The following is a 17808-nucleotide window of genomic DNA, read 5'->3' on the forward strand; positions in this document are numbered from 1 at the left end:
TCTTTTTCTTATTCCTCCCGCCCGCCCGCCCCCCAATCCTCTGCAGTTACTTAAACAGATCAGAAATATTGGTTTATCACACCAGGAAAATAAATGAGAAATAAAGGAAACAAGACCCATTATGTTTTTGTCATCCCCTTATACGTTACCTGCAGTTCCAGGTCTCCCCAATTTGTAGTCATTCACAAGCAGATCGACAGTTTCAGCAACAAGGCAGTGAACTGGAAGAAGTGACTGCTTTGGTTCCAAGCTGGTTCTCTCGGGAATTTCTGCTGAACGAAGAACTGGAAGAAATCTATATTCTATTTCAGCCACTGGGACACCACTCCGTTATTTTAATGGTTCTAGATTGCTGCCCTCCCCCCCCCCCTGATATAGTGGAGAGTTAGCACCTTGAAGAAAACAAGCTCTCATTTTCCGTCCTGACAATAAAGTTTTATTAAAATTGTTCATTAATGCTTCATGTGTAGCAAGAATGCATAGATCCCAAAATATACATATGTCTTTTTTTCTCCTTATAGAAATAGACCATTCTTTATAATAAAAAACAACTGTAGGAACATCTTTAACAGATTACTCAATCCATGACTGACAGTTACACGAGGTTGCATCATGTGTAGCCAGCTTTTCCAGCCATGTTTTAAAGATTGCATCACTCTGGCCTCTCTTTCTCTCTACTTTATTCTCTCTCTCTTCTTAAATAACACAAGCATTCAACCCAAAAAGAAAAAAAAGGGGGGAAAGGGGGGGAACCGCTGCAAAGACATCAGATCGGAAATTAAGTGGCTTGTGTCGGGTTTGCCGTCACCTTTTTTTTTCTTAGAAAAAAACAGTAACAAGAAAAGTTGGAGGGGGTAAAAAAAAAAACAAATCACGATTCCTCCATGAGGTTTGCAGAGGTAAATGGAAACCGCCAGGAGACTCCCCGCGCCAGCCGAAGGAGTTGGACAGCACGTAGCTTAGAGCGGAAGGCTTCTCCCAATTGACCGCGCGAATTAAAGGAGAAATAATAAAAATAAAAATGATACGCATTCATATATGTAAACCCTCTGGGCTCGCTCTCTCCCTCGACTTCTCCCCCACGATTCTGCCTCGCCTTGTAAGGAGCGAGGAGACGCGCGTGTACAAACCCACCCCAGATCCCACCGCCCCCAACCTCGCCGATCCTTTCCCCCAACTCCATGCGCCGCCTGCGCCCTCCTGCTCCCCAACTCAACCCCCTTCCCCCCTCAGCTCTCGTCGGGGGTCGGTTGGGGGTCAGCAGTGTCCGGAGGTGGCCAAGAGCGGCTCGGGCAGCTGTTTGAACAAGTTCCTGAGCGTGCTGAGCTCCCGGGAGAGCTGGTCCACTTTCTTTTGCAGCCTCTCGTTCTCGGCAGTCAGTTCCAAGACTTTGTGCTGCGTCTCCATGTTGCGCAGCTTGGCTTTGTCGCGGCTCTTGCGCACGGCGATGTTGTTCCTCTCGCGCCGCAGCTTGTACTCCTCGCTGTGCTTGTCCACGCACTTCTTCGACTTGTGCTTGCCGCCGCCGCCGCCGCCACCTCCGCCGCCGCCACTACCGGGGCCTGCCGGGTAAACGCCGCCGCCGCCACTTCCTCCTCCGGCCGAGGCGGACTTCGAGGAATCGGACGGGTTCGGGGTGCCCGGCGGGCTGGAAGACGACGACGTGGAGAGGTTGCCGCTGCTGCCGCTCGGCACCGACTGGTAGCCCAAGTAGGAGCGCACGGTGCTGCCGTAAGGAGAGGACATTCCCCCCAGGCCGGGCCCTGCGCCGCCGCCGCCGCCGCCGCCCTCGTCCTTGCGGGGCCCTTTGCAAGAGTCCAAGTGCTCGAAGACCGGCTCCACTTTGGTTTCCACCATGGGCGGGTAGCAGCCCAGCAGCGTGCCGGCCTTGTGGCCTGCTTGCCCGACGCCCGGGTGGTGGTGGTGGCCGTGCCTGGCTAGGCTGATGTACGCGTAATCGGGGTGCTTTTTCCCGCCGCCTTTATAGTCCTGCTCCGAGAAGAGGTCGGAGAGAAAATCTTGGCTACTGTTCCCGCCGCCGCCGCCGCTGCTGCTGCTGCCTCCGCTGCTGCTGCAAACCGGCTCAAAGTTGCCCCCTGCTGCCGCGGAAGGAGGCGGCTGCTGTTGCTGCTGCTGCTGCTGCTGCGCCTGTTGCTGCTGCGATGCTAAAGGGTCCAGGTAAGGGCTGAAGTCGATGGCTCTCTCGTGGTCTCCGACGGTGAGCTCGGTCATGGAGCGGCCCCCTGGAGCCCGGGGGTGCAGCTTGCTCAGAGCAGCCAGACAGTCCGCCTCGTAATAGAAATTAGCCACTTCCATGGATTTAAAGGCCGGCGGCTGGAGCGGGAGGCATGCCTGGTCCCAGGCCACCAGGCGTTGCATGAAAGCAAAAGGAGAGGCGGGGAGCAGACGGGGAAGGGGGCGAGGGAGAAAGAGGGAGTCCCGGCCCCCCGGAGCTGCTGGGGCGGTCGAGTCGCTGGCTTCAGACGGCGAGCACGATCGGTCGCGCAAAGCCCTTGCGTTCCTTGGAGAGGGCTCCTTTCCCCAGCGCGCCCGCTGACCGTCCGCGCCCGCAATGCTTCAGAGACCCCGAAGCTCCAGGCTCTCCTGGACCCCGCTGCTGGTGCTGCGGCCGCTGGCTGCCGGGCTGTGTGGCTGCGGGTGAAGCTCGCTGCGGACCATCTGGTTGCTCCGGGCGCCGCGCCGTCGCTTAAAAGTCTCCGGACTTGGGAAAGTTCCTTTGCGCGCAGTTATTTATAGGGGCGGCGCGTCCCTTGGCAACGGGACGTCACGCCTAGCTGGCTGGCTGCCACGAGCTCGCGCAGCGCACGAAAGCGCCTCGCCCGCTGGCTGCAGCCTCGAAGGAGCGCGCTCCGAGTGCGTGTGGACCTCCCGGAGCCTGGGCCATTCATAATAACAACAACAAGGCGCGGATCGAGGGGAGGGGAGGAGGGAGGCATGGGTGGATTGGGTTTGGCCCGGGGAGGGGCTTTATTCTCCCCAGCCGGGACAAAGTTTTCATTTCAAGTCGATCGATCTGTCTAACTCTCTCTGTGCGTGTCTTTACGACGCTGCTTGGATCTTTCCAAGGCAAGAACAGGCGATGCGACCTTGCAGCCAAATCCACCGGCTCTTTTGCAGCCTGGTCCTGGGAGACGCACACTCAAAAAGAGGAACCATTTGTCCAGTGTGTTTCATGTTCAAGATGCACACTCAAGATTGTTTCCTTTTGCGTCCTGGTCCGTGGAGTTGAGTTGGGCTTACTTACTCTGGAGTAAACGTGCTGAGGATTGGGGGCTCAGCAGGGTAAGAAGGAAGTTCTTCTGAACAGTGGAGCTTCAGAGGAAGGAAGGGTTAGGATCAGAGGAGGGCAACAGCAGAGCCTCTTTGCTTTCAGAGCAGCGGAGTTTAAAATCTGTTTTAGGCTGCAATGCTAAACACACAACTAGGGACCAGACCCACTGAATACAGCAGGTTTTTTTCTTTCTTTAATACCTGAGCCTCGGTTTCTGCACCTCAGGGATTCTGAGCGCAGGAACAGAGCCAGTTGTGTTTCATGTTGAAGTAAATGAGGAAGAAGTGTCCACAAGTGCAAAACTGAGGCCAGTGAGGCAAAGTTACTCAAGTTTGGGGGTGAGATCCTGCACGTTCCATTTTAGAACCCTGAGCCTTTTCTCTCTCCCCTTCTCTTTCACATGCTTCAGAGATGGCCACCTGTTTGAGGAATGGGAAGAGAAATCAGGTAAGGGAGCCATGCCCTAGACTGGATTCAAAGGAGGCTAAAAGGAGGGTTTTAATGGGCCTCTGGAAGTGACTGGAAATGGTCACTGTGTGTCTATCAGCCTTTCAGGCTTGAGCATGTCTGGGCATCACACCACTTGCCCACTTAGACCTCTTTAATCCTAGATCTGGTTCTGGAATGATGGGAGGTGGAAAGTCACCCTGCCTCCAATCAGAACTACTTCCTTGCTTCACGCATTCCTGAGTTCTGCCTTGGCACTGAATACTTTCCAAGCCCTGGAAAACAATGGACTTCTAATATTTGAATTGCCCCAGAGAGCTGCACAAGACTTCTGAGATTAACCTGGCCAGGCAATTTCTTCTTGCAAAGGCTGTGGGCCAGATACTAAATTGTCACTATTTGGGTCTAGCAACTTCAGACGTGCCCAGGCAGAAAGCGCTCCTCTTTCCAACATGAGATTCTTCTTTTGTTTTGCAACTGCTGCAGGCCTGCGTTTGACCTGGTAGTGACAGGTACCACACTTTAAGAAGCCTTGCTTGGTAGGGCAGTGACATTATATGGCAAAATACAGCCCTTACAGACTCCTGCAGTCTCCCACCGGGACTGGGGAAGCACGACTGAGCTGGAAGAGCTGCAGCAAGCTTGGGGGGAAAATGAACCCTGGTACCCTGTTTAATTAAAGACACCCACCTTTGGAGCCAAGCATATATTTCACCCTCTTTCACTCCCACATTTACCTGTTTACAAGATAGTGACTCACTCCCAGAATAAAGGACATCAATTTAAAACAAAACATATAATTAAAGAAAGTAGGAGTGTCCTTTGCAAAGACGACCCAGCGCTGAAGAGAACATGGCATTGCATCTCAGAGTGATGTGAAGCAATTCTGCGGTGTGAGAAGCATTGTAACGTTAAGCCAGAGGAACAGGTATTGCATTATGTGATTCAAACAGTCAACAGTTCACGAGGGCTCAAACCTCAGAGAGATTCAAAAAGAGGAAGAATTCAGAAATCGGGTTGTACAGACCTGCGTTCCCTTCCCTTCTCTCTCTCTCTCCTCTATTTTGAAAATGATTTTCTTCATTGGAAATGCAGCAATGACAGAACACCTAGAAGCCTTCAGGGCTGTTGTACCCTATGTGCACTCCTTTGGCTTCGTGGCCTTCTGGGTTGCTTGTTGTTGTTTTTTTTTTTAAAAAAAATTCTCCTTAAAAGTAGGTTCCTAGTCCTCATGGTTTCTAGTCCTCTGAAGCATTGCATGTTTTATATGCCAAATGCTGAGAAAAGCTGAGGACATAAGGCGGCTATGTGCATGCTGTACCTTTAAAGCACATTATTTCCCTCAAAGATTTCTGGGCACTCTTGTTTGTTAAGAGTTGCTAAAACGCACTAAAAAGTGTGTTTTCCCAGGGAATGTTGTGGGGCAAATGGAAAGCTGCTCAGACCTGTGCTTTCTAGCATGGGACAAGCAGAAGTGTAGGCAAGCCCTGAGGCCCAAATCAAACATGTGTTTTCAAGTGCCTCACCATTGGCCTGGCTGGCTGGGTCTGATGGGAGTTGAAGTCCAACAACATCTTGAATGGCCACAGGTTCCCCATCCCTGCTCTGTGCCCACCTTCACACCTGACTGTGAAGGCAAGCATCTTCATCTCTGTGGGTACCATGGCATCTTGTGCAGGCTGCAGGTGGTTGGTACGTTGCTCTGGTTCAAAGTTATAGGGTGGCCTTTTGTTTAAAAAACCAGAAGCCTTTTTACTGGGTATAGTGGGTGAAGGGATCCCAAGGGAAGATAAAAGACTATTTATGTATGCAACAACTGCGGCAATAATTCTTTCAGCCCCAAAATGGAAACAACAAAAAGTGCCAACGAAAGAAGAGTTGCAGATGAAGAGGATGGACTTTGCAGAACTGGCGAAGCTGACAGGAAAAATCCGAAACCAGCACGATCAAGTATTCCAAAAGGATTGGAGTAAGTTTATACGATATCTGAAAGATTATTGTAAGCAATTAACATCACTAGCAGGGAATCTCAACTAGATGAAACATGGCAGTTGGCCACCCAACCTCTGCTTTACAATCTCCAAGGAAGGAGAATGTAGCACTTCTCATGGGAGTCTGTTCCAATAATACCTTTTAGTGTCAGAAAGTTCTTCCTGATGTTTAGTTGGGATCACCTTTCTTGTAACCTGAATCCATTGATTATGGTCCTAGCTTCCGGATCAGGAGAAAACAAGTTTGCTCCATCTTCAATGTACATTATTTTTTAATGGTTAAATTTAGGTGGGTACCACTGATAGCTAGTTCTGTATGCAGTTCTCTTCCTGTTCTGTGCCATTATCCTCTTGAAGAGTGGATTACAGCGGCTGCACCTGCATTTCAAGGCAGACACTCCTCTCATCAAAGGCTGAGAAGCCCTTTCCAAAGAGCTAAGAATAGCAGTATTTCTATTGCTGGTTTTTTTTTTTTTTTTTTAAAAAAAAAACCTGAGTGTGTGGATATTTTGTGTGTGTGTGTGTTGTTTTGGAAAGGAGAGGTGCTGCTGCCAAAAGAATGTAGTGTGATTAATCTTTTTGAAAAGGCGAAGGGAGAAGCAACTGATCTTCAATCAAGTCTAGGCTCATGATTTCATGGTCTCCCTAGATTTCACTTGCTCTCCCCAAGATCACATAGTGAAACCTACTTGTTTTCCAAGCCCTCTTCACATGATGATCCTTCCACCTAACAGCCTAATTCGGTACATGTCTACTCAGAAGTAAGTCTCACTGTGTTCAGTGGGGCTTCCTTCCAGTTAACTGGATGTAGAGTTGTTGCTTTAAATCTGGAATGTGTTTTTCTAATGTTGACATATAAAAGATTGCAATTTCTAAATAGAAAAAAAAACCTTTTGTTTTATACATAATATTAAACTATATTACTGGTGGCCTCTTTTTTTTTTTTTTTTTTTTAGTTTACGGGCACTCCAAAATAAAATGAAATGGCACCATTTTTCTGACGTTGGTATTCCATAACAAGGTTCCATAAGAGTCTGGAATTAATTAGTTTGTTAGCTTAATGTGGTTTCCTTGTTGTCCCAGTACTTTACTAGTAATGGTTTAGCAGCAAGAAGGAAGGAAGGAAGGAAGGAAGGAAGGAAGGAAGGAAGGGCAAAGCTTCACAAGGTACTGAAAAAAATATTTAAATTATAGCAGAAATATATTAATGGCTACATGGAATTAAAACCCATTGGGTCCACTGGACCGCCTAGTAATAAAACAGTAAAAAATGCAATACTACACAGGTCTACTCAGAAGTAAGTCTCATTGGGTTCAGTGGGCTTACTCCCAAGTAAGTGGGAGCCTAAAATACGGAGCTTGTTTTTGATTAAAGCCTTCTTCAGAATGACTAAAATAAGAAGTGTATGGCTCAATAAATAAACCACAATACATGTTATTATTTATTTATATGAATGCCTGAAGAAGCCATTGGGCTGTTAGCTGCTTATTATCAATTGCCATGTATTTTTCCCCAGTGCCATTTTGAGACTTTCTGTTGTTGCTTTTTCATGGCTCTCTTGCATGTCAACACCCCCCACCCCCTTCTTTCTCATTCTCAGTAATATTTTGGCACAAGTAAATGGATTCCCAATAAAGTCTCTGTGTTCCTTCATCACACTGTGTTTCAAGGATTCAAAGATAGTTACTAGTAGGACTAATTAGAATTTCATAACCAATCATAGCCTTCATCTTCTCCTCCAGTCTTTAGTAACCTGTTCCTACCAGTTGAAGTTGGGCAAAAGCGAGAGGGCAGACTCCTTCCTGAAGAACAACAACATGTTAATTCCTTTGCTATTATTGGCTTGTTTTACCGTAACAGGAATAAGATCAACTTCCCGTCAAGAGTGGCCAGGTCAATGTTGTTGGACTACATTGCCCATCATTCCTTGCCATTGGCCATCCTGCCTGGGGCTGATGGGAGTTGGAGTCCTATTGCATTTAGCAGGTCACAGGTTCCCTATCCCTTATCTGTAGCTCAGACGAGTAACAGGAACCCACCCTCAGCCTTACCTGGAGATGCCAGGGATTGGACCTCAACCTTTCTACATGCAAAGCTTGTGATCATCCACTTTGAAAGACTAGCACATTTATTATGGCACAAGATTACGATCCACTCCATCAGATGCATGAAGTGTTGTCCTGAGTTAGAGGTATATCCTGGCATCGGTAAGACCATCAACACATGTAGTATGAAACAAAAGCTTTCTCCTGATTCTGCAAGGCTATAATCTGAAGAATGTTCTCTTGGATGCAAGGCTCACCCAAGTCAGTGGGGCTTGCATTCAAAAAAACCTCTATATAGTTGAGGTGCTAGCTATAAATACCAGTGTCCTTCCTTCCTTCTATTGCTTTGTGTATAATATTCACATTACAATGACCTCCAGACTCCACGAAAGAAAATTAAAGTTGTCCCCCAGTTTTCATTGGTAGTCAGTTTCAAGAGATGGGCTCAGAGTTTGCCACAGTCCTGCTTTTGACACTTGTCAATACAGTCATACCTCTTCTTGCAAACGCTTCATGTTGCGGTTTTTTTGAGTTAAGAACGTGGCAAACTTGGAAGTGTTTACTTCCAGGTTTCGCCACATGCGCAGAAGCGTTCTGTGTGGTTCGCACATGCACAGAAGCGCCGCTCTGGTTACAGACTTTTCAGGGTGCAAACGGCACCCTGGAACGGATCATGTCTGCAACCAGAGGTACCACTGTACTGCCAGATAAAGAGATGTGATGTCAGTTGACTACTCCTAGTGCTCCAAAGCAATATTTCAACTCTACCTAGCCAAGTGATAGGCTCCCTGGACAAATTTCCACACAAAGGTGACACGGCCAACACCATTTTGTCTTCAAAGTACATTACATTCCAAATTAGCTGTGAATATAAGTTTTCTCTCTTAATATTGCACAACATCCATTGGTTTTAAAAAATGAAGATTGGGAATGCATGAGTCACTATAACTGTTGTTAATGCCTCACCTGCAGAAGACGACAGTTTTGTAAATGCTAATCTTTTTGGTCACTGATAATCTGTCTTTACAAATGGTCCAACAATACCAGTGTTTTCAGACACCTAAATGTTGAAACGTTTCTTTGATTGTCCTTGAATTTCTTCGCCACACTTGCTCTCCTCTCCTGCAACACCCTTTGAGAGCCACTGGGCTGATGTGAAGCAAGTGGCTTGATGGCACACTCTCCACTGTTTGGGGGGAAAGTGCCAAAATGAGTTATGGATGAGCCCACCGAAGAGAAAACGATCCCTGGGTCCAATATTCAAAGCATGCCCTAGGAAAGGAAACAGGAGATGTTAGAAAAGATGAGCCTATCTTCCTAGCCCCTGCTTCTTCTGGTCTCCACCGTGCTTTAAACTCATCCTGTTCCAGGCTCACCTCTGACCCAGCACTCCCAACCTTTGTAGCACGTGAGGTTGCACAACCTTTCGCTTTATCTGCCCAAGCGATGCTCTTTGCCCTACAGGGTACATGAGAGACGTCACCTGGCCATCGGCAGCTCCTGCCTGTTGCCTGTGGGACAGCATGACCAAAATGCTTTCCTCTAACTCTCGGAAAATTTCCAGTGCATCGGAGAGGTCAAAGTAGCAGCTGCGTTTCTCGTCTTTATGGAGGAAACTGCTGGAAGGGCTAACCCACACTGACTGGGCATTTTCGACAAAGGCAAAATGGAATTTTTGCTTCAGACGCTTTGTCTGACTGAAAGGAGGCCTCTTTGCCTTTTACAAGTACTCAAACATGAAATATGTAATACCTTCATATGTAAAGTCTGAGCTGAATAAATGCCCACTTCCCTGAGCGTTTTTGCAGCCAAATCCCATATCTATCCCATGGTATCTGCGAGTCTTATTTCCAGGTAAGTAGGCTTACTACTATAGCCTTACAACATAATTACTAATCTCTAGGAAGCGATCATTGCTGCCTTTCATTCATTCATTCATTGGCTAATTCGTTGCTTGGTCTGCTTATGGCTTAATCACTGCACTCCATAGGAAATGGATACTGGATACAAGACCTGAGAAAGCCCTTCCTAAGTTGCAAAGAATCTCTGTTTCTAGGGAAATTCATATAAAATGGCTTTCTCATTCAATGTAAACGCAAGAAATTGATTTTCAAACAAAACCAAGCATGGTACACTAATTTGTTACATACACACAGGATAGTGTGTATATTAAGATACACTGCTTTAAATAACTGTACAGTCATACCTTGGAAGTCAAACAGCTTAGTTCCCGAATGTTTTGGCTCCTGAACGTCGCAAACCCAGAAGTGACTGTTCTGGTTTGTGAGCTATTTTTGGAAGCCGAACGTCTGACGGGGCTTCCACGGCTTCCGATTGGCTGCAGAAGCTTCCTGCAGCCAATCAGAAGCCGCGCTTTGGTTTTCAAATGTTTTGGAAGTTGGATTCCGTTCAATTTCCAGGATACGACTGTATTTGGAATCTGTAGTGCATTCCAAATGCAATAATAGTAAGCTGGGCCAGTATTACCACCTTCATACTACAAACTGAGGGACAGTGACTTGACTAAGACAACCTAACATATTCACATTGAGATTTGAACTAAGCATTTCACAATGTAACTCTGATCATATACAATGCCAGATACTTGCAAACAATCGAAATGAACAGTGCACCCAGCGAAAACGTTTCTGTCCAACCAAGCCTTTTGTTAATTAATATTCTACGGCCTTTTAAATGTGTTTGTGGGAAGGGGTGTTATTGTTTTGTTTTTATTCTATTTATTTGTTCTTTTATCCTGTATTTTTATCTTGTGAACTGCCCTGAGATCTTCAAATGAAGGACAGAATAATAAATAAGTAAGTCCAAAACACAATACGCCATACAGCCTTGCTTTCTTCCCTAGCCACTCCCGCAAGTGGATCATAGTGGGATGCAGCAATGGGGATTTGTCAATGGAATGCATGGATATCCTCTTCCCTTCCCCCTCCACTCAACCACACACTGACTTACTCTCCAAACAACTACCTAGGTGCAAAATGCTCTTGGAACGATCTCTCCGCCTTTGTGCAATAGCAGCTCGCATGTTTTTATAGCTGCCAACACAAACCCATTTAAGACAAGCCCATGCAGCCCAAACAATTACTTTATTCTTCTTTTCCCTATGTTTAATTGCTCTGCGCTCGCTTACTCCCTGAAGCTATTGACATCATTTCAGTTTATTTCCTCGGTCCAGATTTTGACAGATTGCAATGAGTTTTTGAATGCCGAGATAGATGCACGGGTACATAGTCGGAAGGGGGGGGGGGAGGGATTTTAGACAGAGACAACAACAATTAACAACAACATAACATAATAATGAGAATAATAGCAAAAACCGGCTGCTAATTAGCTACTGGGTGCTGGTTGAAGGTGCTGGTTTTGGAATATAAAGTGGTATGAACATCTCTTCACTCTGGCCTTTGACACATAAGAGGTATATTTTTAGGACTCATCCTATTTTTGTGACTGTAAGTTGTTTTAAACTATTTTCAATGTTGTATTTTCAATGGTTGCACCTTAGGGCGAAGGGCAGGCAAAATTGATAGTGTTAGTAGTAGGACTAGTAGTAATAACACAGATTAGGACCAGGATACCTGAAATATTGTTTCACCTCTTATATACCCTAATTGATCACTTCACTCTGCAGGTGTGAGGTTCATTGCATCGCAGGGGGGTTGAGCTAGATCACCCTCGAGGATCCCTTCAAACTCTCCAATTCTATGATTCTATGCAGTGCCATCTCATTAGGTGATTAGGTGCATACGGTGCAGGAATCGGGCCATAGTGCTGTGGAATGAGCTCTCCTTACCAGAAAAACAAGAAATCAAGATAACAAACTTTTTATAAAAGAATGGAAATGGTTTATTGAATATTTACAAATAAACTGTTAACAGATAAGAACATTGGCAGGATTGTTGTAATAGCCTGCAGTTTGATAAGAGTATATATTTAAAGTAGATGAATAAATAAGTTAAGTTAATTTGGAATATGCAGAAAATATAAAAAATAAATTTAAGGAACTGCAGAAAGAGGGGGAAGGAAGTCGAGTTTTGAAATGTTAAAATGATTGTAAAATTATTGAAATGTATAAAATTGAAAATCATTAATAAAATAATAATAATTAAAAAAGGAATGAGCTCTCCTTGAATATTAGATATGTGTCGTCTCTGTAGTTCCAACAAGCCCTCTAAGTAGATAATCTGTATCTGTACTGTAATTGGTTTTTAGGACGTTTTTACTTTTTCACTTTCTGCTCTCTGCCCTGGACAGGAGGGGCAGGAGGTATAAACAAACAAATAAATGTTTCATTGTTCTTTGAATGTCCCCTCACCCCCGGAAGCATGGAAATGAACACTAAACTTGCTCCATGCACCACTGTATTTCTGGAACTGGCTTTTATGCCATGTGGAAGCTCAAACATAACGCAGACATTAACAGTTAGGGGGAAGTTGTGGAAACGGAATAAACTGCTGTGTGCAACACAGGTTCCAGACCTCTCTGGGTGCTGTCAGACTCCAAAACCCATCAGCCTCAGCCAAAATGGACAGTGGTAAGGGATGATGGGAGTTGTAGTACCAAACATCTGGAGAGCCACCACGTTGGGCAAGGCTGATCAAAATATTTACTGGAGCTTCCAAGACACAAGTACAGAGTAAAAAGGTAAAGATAAAGGTACCCCTGACCGTTAGGTCCAGTTGCAGTTGACTCTGCGGTTGCGGCACTTATCTCGCTCTATAGGCTGAGGGAGCCGGCGTTTGTCCGCAGACAGCTTCCGGGTCATATGGCCAGCATGACTAAGCCACTTCTGGCGAACCAGAGCAGTGCACAGAAACGCCGTGTACCTTCCCGCTGGAGTGGTACCTATTTATCTACTTGCACTTTGACGTTCTTTTGAACTATTAGGTGGGCAGGAGCTGGGACTGAACAACAGGAGCTCACCCCGTCGCGAGGATTCGAACTGCCAACCTTCTGATCGGCAAGTCCTAGGCTCTGCTGTTTAACCCACAGCGCCACCCCCGTCCCTTCCAAGACACGAGTACAGAGTAGCTGCTGCTAAAGCCCAAGGGGAAATGTTTGAGTGACACCTTCCCGCAGCAAGTGTATCTTTGCTGCCATAGGAGCCAATTCCCACCAACCAAGGTCCTTTCGTTCCCCACAATAAAATATTTGAGGGGGCTGGAGCCCCACAAAGTTGTTGGGCATTGTCATTCAAATGCTTTACATGTGCCATGTCTTGTGATTGATTATGCCAGACGGGGCTTGCCAGCCCTCCACTCGATATTTTATTCAAGTTGGCATCCTTGAAGGCCACTAAAGAGGTAGGAAGGCCTTCTTTTTTTGGCTTAGCGGGACAGCGCCTACCGATTTGAACAGTCCTTTCTGTGCTACTCTAGGCTGACAACCTTTTGCATGGAGGACGTCTCCCTGCAGTTTTGGGATGCTGTACCTGTGCAGCTCATTCTGCATGCCTGAAGTCTTAACACTCTCAAATTCCTTACCCTTGACTTGAGATTTTTTCCCTAGGATTTTTAATGACTTCAGAAGAGTTGGCAGCGAGCTCATGCTGCCATCTAGTGACCTAACAAAAGAAAAAGAAATGCATTTCCCTCCAAAACGTGAACGCTTCCATACCTGGCATTTATTATCATTTTGTTATTTATCAGATTTCTATACCACCCTTCATACGAGGAACACAGGGGCTGTTTACAATATAAAGCACAATCGTGGCTTCCCTGAAATAACTGTACAGTGGTGCCTCAGGTTAAGTACTTAATTCGTTCCAGAGGTCCGTTCTTAACCTGAAACTGTTCTTAACCTGAAGCACCACTTTAGCTAATGGGGCCTCCTGCTGCTGCTGTGCCGTCAGAGCACAATTTCTGTTCTCATCCTGAAGCAAAGTTCTTAACCTGAGGTACTATTTCTGGGTTAGTGGAGTCTATAACCTGAAGCGTATGTAACCTGAAGCGTATGTAACCCGAGGTACCACTGCAGTTTGTTCTGGGAATAACTCCCAGCACTCTTTAACAAACTGCAGTTCCCACAGTTCTTTGGGGGAAGAAGAAAGGATTGTTATGAAGAAAGGCTGCAGCTTTTGCAACTTTTTATTTTAGAGAAAAGGCAAGTAAGAGGCGACATAATAGAAGTTTGTAGCATGGCATGGAGAAAGTTTTTCTCCCTCTCTCATAACACTAGAATTCACGGGCATCCAGTGTTCGAAGATTCAGGACAGGCAAATGGAAGTACTTCTTCATGCAGTCACACCCTCCAATATTTTCCCAATGAAAATACAGTCATACCTCAGGATAAATACGCTTCAGGGTAAGTATTTTGGGGTTGCGCTCTGGGGCGACCTGGAAGTAATGGAGAGCGTTGCTTCCGGGTTTCGCCGCTTGCGCATGCACAGATGGTCAAAATGATGTCATGTGCATGTGCGGAAACAGCGAAACATGACCTGCAGACACGCTGTTGTGTCTTACATTCTGTTCAGGATGCAATCAGGGCTCTGGAATGGATCCCGTTCACATCCCGAGGTACCACTGTAAGGACATCCCATTCCCTAATGATAATTTTACTATTTATACCCCACACATCTTACTGGGTTGCCCCAGCTACTCTGGGCAGCTCCCAACATATATAAAAACATAATGAAATATTAAACTTTTTTTCAAAATCCCTATACAGGATTGCCTTCAAACGGTTCGGGGGTCAGATAACGCCATACCCTCCGTCATTTCTCCAATGAAAATAGGGACATCCTACGGAAAAGTGGACATTCCAGGATCAAATCAGAAACTGGGATGGCTTCTCTAAATCAGGGGTGTCCCTACAAAATAGGGACACTCAGAGGGTCTGCACGGTGCATAGTTAAACTGTGGAACTCACTCCCACAAGAAGCAGTGGTGGCCACCAACTTAGATAGTGCTTCTGCCTTCACAGCTGTAGGGAGTAATACTTCTGAATACCAGCTGCTGGAGGCCACCAGAAGGGAGTGTCTGGTCAGTCACTGTGGGAACAGTGATCCAGTAGGCTCTTATGTTCATCTCACTGAGCCTGCCACCCGTCCTCTCTGCATTTTGAATGCCTGGCAAGGGCTTAGAAATCAGTTAAGTCTTCAGGGCTCCTATCACAGGAGATCTAGGAGCTACTGTGACCAGCTGAAGAGAGATAAAACTGTAGAAAAGATGAGGACTGTAACGTTTTGGAGAAAAAAGTGCTTGTGTGGTAAATGAACATTCACTAGCACGGATTTCCAGCTTTCAAATTCAGTTTGGTTAGGAAAATTCTAATCTAGTTTAATCTGTCCATGCATTCTCTTCATAAGGTCATTTACATTTTAGCATAAAAATTAGCAAATACTTAACAAGAGAGGGAAGAGTTGACATGCTTATCTTGTTGCAAACATAACCGAGGATCTTGGCCACAAGATGGAGCTGTTGCAGAGCTTAATTTATTTTTATACCAGCATTCCCTCTTAGGCGGAAAGGATTTGTCTTTTCTCTTGTACCTTTCATTTTAGGGGAAGGCGGGTGAGAATCAATTTTATCTCACCCATCAACACATTCCCAGTGCAGCTATAACTGCCAAATGTCTCCTTTCTTGCACATTAAACCGAAAAGAGCTTCTCGGCAGTAGCATCCAAGTTGTGAAAAACTCTGAAGAGACTTCTCTGTCTTCCTTTTCATGCTAGGTGAAGTGTGTGTGTGTGTGTGTATACATATATACATACAGTATATATGCATGCCTCTAAAAGGCTGGGATGTGTGTGCTGTGAGGCTGCTATTGTACTGACTGACTTTATCAGTGTTTGTCTTTATGCTTCATTTGTGATGCTATTGCTTTTGCATGTTTAATTTTCAAAATGTAAGCCACTCAAATAATCCTGGTTATAAAGCAGCACAGAAGTACAGACACCCCCCCCCCTGTACAGTGGTACCTCGGGTTACATACGCTTCAGGTTTTAGTTTTCAGTATCTAGCACCAAATAGGGCATAAATATTGTTCAGATTAAAAGGCAGACATGAAGTACGGTACTTAGGTTGAGTAAAACCAGCTTCTGGGCAACTAGCTTGTTGGGTACCACTAAAAAAAAAAAAGATAAAATTTGAAAGCATTTATCTGCAAGGCTGTAATAGGGAAACTTGAATTATGGAAATTCACACTGTTAGTTGCTATGGGACTTGATTAAAGAGACTTTGCCCAGTAAATCCAGGAAAAGCAGAGAGGATATTAGCCAGCCATTTGCTCAATAGACTAATCTTTCTCTAATTATTCAACTTCTCTGTTTTCAGAAATAGGTTAATGATTACAGTCAGGTCAGTCTGATATGCACAGCTGCCTTCAGAGTGTCTGGACGTAAAGCAGGTTTCCATGTGCCCAGAGGAATGAAAAGGTGCACACCATACCTTTAAAGCACATGACTTCCCCCAAAGAATCCTGCGAACTGTAGTTTCTTAAGGGTGCTGGGAATTGTAGTTCTGTGGGAGGTAAACACACAGCTCTCAGGATTCTGTGGGGTAAACAATGTGCTTTAAATGTATGGTGTGTACACAGCCTAGTGTTTTAAGACGACATAAGCAGCAAGATTTCACGTCCAGAAGAGGTTAAAAAAGCAGGATTTGGAAAAGATCCACCCAGCTGCATGTTCAAATATTTGGCAAATACTCCACAGTTGTTTTTAAATTTGTATTTGACACCCAGTGGTCTTTGGTTTCTGCATTTGTTATGCAGCCATTCATTCATTCCTCCGGGTATAGGGCGGTATATAAATTCAATTAATAATAATAATAATAATAATAATAATAATAATAATAATAATTCATTTAACTTTTTTTTTTAAATGCTGCAAAAATGGTATATAGGACTACAGAGTTCGCTCTGTAGGGCTGACTAACAGTCCCTTTATAAGTCCCTGACTACAGCCTGCACCCTAGCTCCCCTCAGGGAGCACAAGCCTTTCTCAAGCAGAAGCAAGAGAAGTGGGGGAGACCTACTTAGGGTCCCTTCCGGAAACGAGGGTTATGTGCTCCCACTCCCTTTCTACATTCCCAAGCCTGGCACGCTGCAACTTGGAAATTACTCCAGATTGGCTTTTACCTTCTCTATATAATAATACATCCCGGCAGAGCTGCTTCTTCAGACGCACTGTTCTGTAGCCTGCACAAAAGAAAGCAACAAGGCTTCCCATGTTCCACAATAGGCAGCCAAAAGAAATAGCTTTGGATGTGCTGCTGTTCCTTTCTGCCTTTTTATTGGGGTCCGGGCACATTTACTGTCTCATCACAATCTAAAACAACCAAAGATTCTTGTGGCACTTAAAAAAAAATAGGTACAATATTAATTGGGGCATGTTTTGTGGACTTTGACAAATCTGGTAAATTTTGCTGCTAGAGACTAACATGGCTAGCCATCTAGAAATCACCACAGTCTATGACAGGGTTGGGGAACCTGTGGCTCTAGAGTTGTTGTCACCCCCAGCCCTTGTGGCTGATGATCAGGGATTATGGGAGTTGTAGTCCAACAACAGCTGATCCTCACTCCTGGTCTAGGTGATCATTTTTGTCCAGTCGTCACAAAAGCAGTGCCATTGACCATACATTCTGATATCACACTCAGGTTGGCTGAGCAACTCTTCTTCACGTCCTATGCTAAAGTTGGCTATTGGATGAAGAATCCAAAATCCACAGCAGGGTAATATCAACCAAAATAGTACAAAATCTGGCTCATACTTTTAATTAATATTTTATATAGTTTTATGTAAGCTGCTTAAAGACTTTTGTCAATTAAGCAGTATACAGTACAAATATTGGCAAATAAAAGTAAGATGAAGTTCCCACCAAAGAATGGATAAGCAAGGTGATGGACTATGCAGAATTGGCAAAGTTAACAGCCAAAATAGAAGAATCTAACAATGAGAGCTTTGTGGAAGAATGGAAGCCTTTTCTGGACTATTTAAAGACATATTATGGTTTGATGAACTCGCAAGCAGGGTTTGAAATATAAGCAACAGAAAGAATTAGAGCATACAGTATTGTT

The 17808-nt window shown here is 45.1% G+C and overlaps 1 protein-coding gene and 1 long non-coding RNA gene across 3 annotated transcripts; one reads left to right on the top strand and one right to left on the bottom strand.

The window, feature by feature from the left end:
- Window positions 1-413: 413 nt before the first annotated feature.
- On the bottom strand, window positions 414-2859 carry CEBPB (CCAAT enhancer binding protein beta). The gene has a single exon (XM_079979759.1). It carries the CDS (start codon window positions 2377-2379, stop codon window positions 1258-1260), a length of 1122 nt encoding a protein of 373 aa, XP_079835885.1. The 5' UTR covers window positions 2380-2859; the 3' UTR covers window positions 414-1257.
- Window positions 2860-3309: 450 nt separating this feature from the next.
- Window positions 3310-7922, top strand: LOC307218036. Of its 2 annotated transcripts, none has more exons than XR_013839674.1 (3): window positions 3310-5708; window positions 6020-6829; window positions 6889-7922. It is a non-coding gene; the product is annotated as an uncharacterized lncRNA (long non-coding RNA). The 2 variants fall into 2 exon arrangements; XR_013839675.1 differs by lacking the exon at window positions 6889-7922 and having other exon boundaries at window positions 3310-4667; window positions 5577-5708; window positions 6020-6235.
- Window positions 7923-17808: the final 9886 nt, after the last annotated feature.

Source organism: Podarcis cretensis (genome assembly GCF_951804945.1).
Source record: "Podarcis cretensis genome assembly, chromosome: 6".
Lineage (NCBI taxonomy): Eukaryota > Metazoa > Chordata > Lepidosauria > Squamata > Lacertidae > Podarcis > Podarcis cretensis.